This window comes from Dermacentor albipictus, chromosome 8 (genome assembly GCF_038994185.2).
Source record: "Dermacentor albipictus isolate Rhodes 1998 colony chromosome 8, USDA_Dalb.pri_finalv2, whole genome shotgun sequence".
NCBI classification, from domain to species: Eukaryota; Metazoa; Arthropoda; class Arachnida; order Ixodida; family Ixodidae; genus Dermacentor; species Dermacentor albipictus.
Genome location: NC_091828.1, coordinates 44,434,603 through 44,440,669, shown reverse-complemented (window position 1 = coordinate 44,440,669; position 6,067 = coordinate 44,434,603). Strand labels below are relative to the sequence as shown.

At 49.1% G+C, this 6,067-nt stretch overlaps 1 protein-coding gene across 1 annotated transcript; it reads left to right on the top strand.

Moving 5' to 3' along the window:
- The first annotated feature begins 4,575 nt into the window (after nucleotides 1–4,575).
- LOC139049234 (uncharacterized) lies at nucleotides 4,576–4,893 on the top strand. The gene has a single exon (XM_070524604.1). It carries the CDS (start codon nucleotides 4,576–4,578, stop codon nucleotides 4,891–4,893), a length of 318 nt encoding a protein of 105 aa, XP_070380705.1.
- The last annotated feature ends 1,174 nt before the right edge of the window (nucleotides 4,894–6,067 follow it).

Sequence of the window (6,067 nt, the reverse complement as noted above, 5' to 3'; positions counted from 1 at the left end):
CCCAGGATCCCCTTTTCCCCAGACACGGCTAAGCCGCGCACGGCTACACGCGGGAGGGTCCAACCCTCGTGTGCTCGGGTCCGTGGTGTCGCCACACACCAAACGCCTGCTGACGCAGACGCCCCTGCGGGGTCCAAGAACTCAATATTAGGATCTGGAATAGTTCCTCTCTTATTTGTGAAAATTACAGGTGTACTTTTCTGCGGGTTTGAACTAAAACAGTTTTGATTATCCAATTTAGCCATATTATTTAGGGCTGACCTGGACATGTCTATCACAAATAGCAAGATTGCATAATTTGAAACCAATCTGCACGTAATCTACGTACACAGACTAGAACATAGTATATGGAATAGCCGTATGGTGTGTTATGACGAACTTTATTCACGTCCTGAAGATCAACGCTTAGGTTGACGCAGGCGGCTCCCACGTTGGGACAGTAAGGTTTAACCTTAACGCCGTATCGTGGGCCTTCTGGGCGGTCTGTACTTGATATAAAAGAACTCCGCTGTTAAGGACTCGTCGCCACCAGTCTCCTTCCTGGTCACAGTCTGTGAAAGACAAAGGACGCTGCCAAAGCATATGATCCAGAGTAATGATGCCATTACACTTCTCGTAATTGATTGGTACCTCTCTTTCTAGACATAGCTTGTTGATAAAGTTTGGACTCGGATAAGTTCTTGTCTGCAACAATCTCAGAGTCACTGCTTGAGCTCTATTGAGCTTAGCGTGTGACACTGGAAATTCCCTTCTGTTCATGTAGTAGTGCTTCGTGATTTCATTATATGTAGTTAATTGTTCCCTGTTCTCCTCCTGTATATTAATATGGTCCTGGTCGCGTAGTACACGGATAGTAAGCCCTCGTGCAGCTGCGTCAGCCACCTCGTTAAAATTTTTCCGAGATGGATCGACAGACCCCATGTGTGGAGCAAACCAGCGCATTTCGATTCCTTGGCTGTCCATCTCACCGATCAGCTGGCAGCCCTTGGCTACAAAGCCTTTGGTAAAGTGTCTGATAGCCATCTTAGAGCCACAGTAAATTCGCGCCCACTTGTTATTCTTTAAACCAATGTCATGGCTACTTCTTCCGTGACTGTAGTGTTCGCAGATAATTTATTTTCACGATAAAAAATGTACAGCCAAGAACGCCGCCTTGCGGAACACTAGTCTCTTAGGTCAACGACCTGTACAAGGCATGGCCAATCTTTACACGGTAGGTACGGTTTGACAGGGAGCTTTCGATTGTATTTAGCAGGTTGCCACGGACACCCATAGCTTAAATATCTCTGCGAGTGTTGAAGCACCGTGTCAAGTCATCTGCTTTCTCCAAATCAGGAAATACTGAAAGGAAGAACTTCTTGTTTACGAAGGAATTTCTAATGTACGCTTCAATACGGACCAGCTAGTCTATCGTCGCCCTCTCTTCTCTGAAGGCACCTTGCAGAAGATCTAGTATTTTGTTGTTTTCTAAAAGACGAATGAGGTACGAGGTTTCTATTTTTTCACAGAGCTTGCACAGACAACTTGTCGAAGCTATTGGTCTTTAACGGCTAGCTGTAGACGGGTCCTTGCCTTGTGTAGGTATATGGATTACATTTCCTTCTTTCCAAGAAAACTCAATGTACCCAGCTGCGCACGTAGCATTGAAGAGAGGTAGTAATACTTTCTGGGTTTCTGGATGAAGGTACTTCACCATTTCATACCTAATAATACATTATAACAATTGAGACACGCATGGAGATCAACTAGAGTGAATGGACGATTTTATGCTTCATTTTTCGCACATTTACACACGCACATTTCGCACTATGGTATTGCATCGACGACTCGGTTGTATGCGGATGACTGCGTCGTATACCGAAAACTTCACGCGCATTATGACCACATCATCATCAGCCTGGTTACGCCCACTGCAGGGCAAAGGCCTCTCCCATATTTCTCCAACAACCCCGGTCATGTACTAATTGTGGCCATGCCGTCCCTGCAAACTTCTTAATCTCATCCGCCCACCTAACTTTCTGCCGCCCCCTGCTACGCTTCCCTTCTCTTGAAATCCAGTCTGTAACCCATGATGACCATCGATTTTCTTCCCTCCTCATTACACGCCCTGCCCATGCCCATTTCTTTTTCTTGATTTGAACTAAGATGTCATTAACTCGCGTTTGTTGCCTCACCCAATCTGCTCTCTTCTTATTCCTTAACGTTACACCCATCATTCTTCTTTCCATTGCTCATTGCGTCGTCCTCAATTTAACTAGAACCCTTTTCGTAAGCCTCCAGGTTTCTGCCCCGTAGGTGAGTACTGGTAAGACACAGCTGTTATACACTTTTCTCCGACAACATCGCTCTTCAAAAATACCTTGGTCGAATCTCCCATTGCTGTTCCTCCTGGCAAATGACGTTAAATACAGATAAATGCAAGTTGATTACCTTTAGTCGTAAACGTGTGAATTCATTTACCCCCACGCTTAATAACAGTTCCCTTTCCAGCGCATCCTAGTATGAGTATCTAGGCGCTCATCTTACACCAACTCCTTCATGGTCAACTGATGACAGCAAAAGCATCGCGCACACGTGGCTATCTGGCGCACACGTGGCTATCTGACTCGCAAGCTATAGCATATCAAACGTTTATCCGCCCTTAACTTGAATATGCTGCGCCAATTTGGTCGCCTCACCAAACTTATCTAATTAATGACCTTGAAGCTACTCAGAACCGAGCCACTCGATTCATCGTCAAAAGTTATAGCATACTCTAGTGTAACAAACATCAAGATAGCACTAAAAGTCCCGCTTTTAGAAAAAGGTGGAACTATTTCGCTCCTTTGTTTATTGCACAAAACAACTGACAGCGAGCATTCGTTTTCCTTGTCTTGAATAATGAACCATAGCTTTCAACACCTCTTTCGCAAAACTGACACGTTTACCCACCGTGGTTGCTCAGTGGCTATGGTGTTCGGCTGCTTAGCACGAGGTCGCGGGATCGAATCCCGGCCACGGCGGCCACATTTCGATGGGGGCGAAATGTGAAAACACCCGCGTGCTTAAATGTAGGTGCACGTTAAAGAACCCCAGGTGGTCGAAATTTCCCGAGTCCTCCACTACGGCGTGCCTCATAATCAGAAAGTGGTTTTGGCACGTAAAACCCCATAATTTAATTTTCTTTAAACTGACGCGTTTAATTCATCTGCCCTGTCACAGGCTATTAAATATTGCAATGATCTTCCTGACTCAAAGCTAATATTGTAATCCAGTGACTTTTAGGTATGAATTAAGTGCACTAAATGATTTTGAATTCATTATGCGAATACGTCATGTGACTGTGTTTTAAGTAGGGTTACCTGTGCATTTACAAATTCCTAGCTCCAGCCTGGATTGTATAAACTGGATACGACTTGGATATCACTAACTATTGTATAACTTCCACTTCCCTAATGGTGAATGTATGTAGAAGTTTCTTGCTCCTTTTCATTATTCAACCTTATTGTAACCCCCTCACGCGATATTCCGCTTCGGAACCTGTGAGGATCTTGACTAGATATACGTGGTTGTTACCTTGCAATTACACCCCGTTTTCCGTATGGACGTTTAGCTGGAATTGCAACCAACGATTTTTTTTATTTATTTTTACAGCGATACAGGTGTCTCGGAGTAGGGTCAGGGAATTCACGTTCAACGATTGGTACCATTTTCGCAAGACTCTTGAAGAACCCGGAAGAGCCAGGGCACCCGCCACTCTCGAAGAATGGTGTGAAGGCATCCGGAACGACGCTTCCGCAGCCACCAAGAAAGTGGAAACGGATCTGGACGTCGAGCGGATGGACAGAAGACTCGCCCACCTGATCGAGGCCAAAAGCGCCCTGCTCCGCTGATGGAAGGGTCAAAGTCTCAATCGCAGACTCCGAAAGAAAATATCGGAGCTCAACAAGGTCATCGATGACCACTGCAAGGCGCTGTGCCAGCAGCAGTGGGACGAGCTCTGCGAATCCATCGACGGACAGATGCGCAACGGCACATCCTGAGGTATGCTGAAGCACATTCTCGATGGAAGCGGCTCGAAGTAAAATCAGAGGCATACGTTGGCCCGGGCCCTTCACGAAGCCACCAGGTCCCACACGGTCGATGAACTCATCTCAAAACTCATAGAGAAGTACCTGCCTGTCCGTCGCGATGGGGATCCGTCGACCCAACTTCCGGACTACAGAGTCCCTCCACACCCCGAGCTGTCTGTCAACGGCGCGTCTGAGCTTTGCCGAGGTCAGACAGGCCATCTTCACGCTCAACCGCAAGTCTGCGCCGGGTCCGGGCGGAGTCACCGACAGAATTTTGAGAAACCTCGATGACACGTCGATTGTCTTTCTGACCGACAAGATCAACGAGTCCTGCAAGAGCGGAATGGTTCCTGCATAATGGAAGACGGCCTGTACGGGGCTCATTCCCAAGCGCGGCAAGACCCCGAACATCGAGAACCTGAGGCCGATTTCTCTAACCTCCTGCGTCGGCAAGGTCACGGAGCGCGTCGTCCTCAACAGGCTTAACGGGTACCTCGAAGACAACAAGGTTTACACGTACAACATGATCGGCTTCCGCGCCGGCCTCTCGACGCAGAATGCCATGAAACTAGTCAAGCATCAGATTGTGGATGGCCGTTCCAGAGACGTCAAGGCTCTGCTCGGTCTGGACCTCCAGAAGTCTTTCGACAACGTGTTCCACACCTTCATCGTCAAGACCATTTTGGACCTGGGTCTCGGATCCAGGTTCCACAGCTACGTCACCTCTTTTCTGACTGACAGGAAGGCCAAGCTTTGCATTGGAGACTTCCGCTCGGAAGATGTGCCCCTCGGAGGGCGGCGCACTCCTCAGGGTGCCGTCATCTACCCCAACACTGTTTAACATCTGTATGATGGGTCTTTCCGAGAGGTAGGCGCGCGTCGAGAACGTTAAGCACACCATCTACTCCGACATCACCATATGGTGCTCCGGCCACTGCGAGGGCAGAGTCGAAGAAGCCATGCTGGAGGCGATCGACGTGATCAAGGAGTATCTCCGCCCCACCGGACTTCCATGCTCCCTCGCCAAGTCGGAGCTCCTGCTTTAAAGAAAAGAGAGGTGAGGCAGACCCAAAGATTGGAAGCCAATCTCCGAAAGCAGCATCAGACTTCGCACTTGTGACGGGGGGGAGGGGGGGCTGACACCCAGGGTCGACGTTATTCGGGTCCTGGGCATGTTTGTCGAATTCAACAGCGGGAACGGAACGGCTCTCCGCAAGATCATCGCAAAGACGGACAACGCTTTCCGCCTCGTTCGCAGAATCGCAAACCGGCACCGAGGCATGAAGGAAAACAAACTTCTCAGGCTGATCAATGCCTTCGTACTATGTCACCTCACGTACGCGATTTCTGTGTACAACTGGCTCAGAGCGGAGCGAGACAAGCTCAACGCTCTCATCCGCAAAGTAGTCGAAAGGGCTCTCGGGCTACCCATCAGGACCCATACCGAAAATCTCTTGAAGCTGAGGGTAGATAACACCGCGGAGGAGATTGCCAAATCCCAAGAACGCGCGCAACTCACTCGCCTGACCACCAAAGCGGCAGGTAAACGCATCCTTGAAGAGCTGGGTTACCACCCTGCCGGATTCCCGACGGTCAGTACCCCGATCCCTAGGTGCATTTGAGACGAATTCGTAGCGGCCCCTGTGGCCCGAAACGTCCATTCCGTCCATAACGAGGGCAGACGCAAGGCCAGAGCAGCAGCCATCCTCAAACATATCAAGCAACGAGACATTAGAGCAAGCTTCGTCGACGCCGCGGAGTACAGCGATGGGAAGACCTGTGTCATCGTTGCGGTGGACTCCAGCGGCAAGATTTTCAATAGCGCCTCCATTCGCACTTCACACCCCGGAGTCGCCGAGCAAGCCGCTATCGCCCTCGCCCTGCTAGACGATCGTGGGTCCGAGATATATAGCGATTCCAAAACGGCAGTTAGGGCTTTTCAGAAGGGTTGCATCGCCAAGCAAGCTGCTCGTCTTCTTAGCAGCTCGAGTCGATATGCTCTCCCGCATCATTAA

Excerpts from the sequence above, each read along its gene's own strand:
- LOC139049234 (XM_070524604.1), top strand. The coding sequence starts at position 4,576 with ATGATCGGCTTCCGCGCCGGCCTCTCGACGCAGAATGCCATGAAACTA.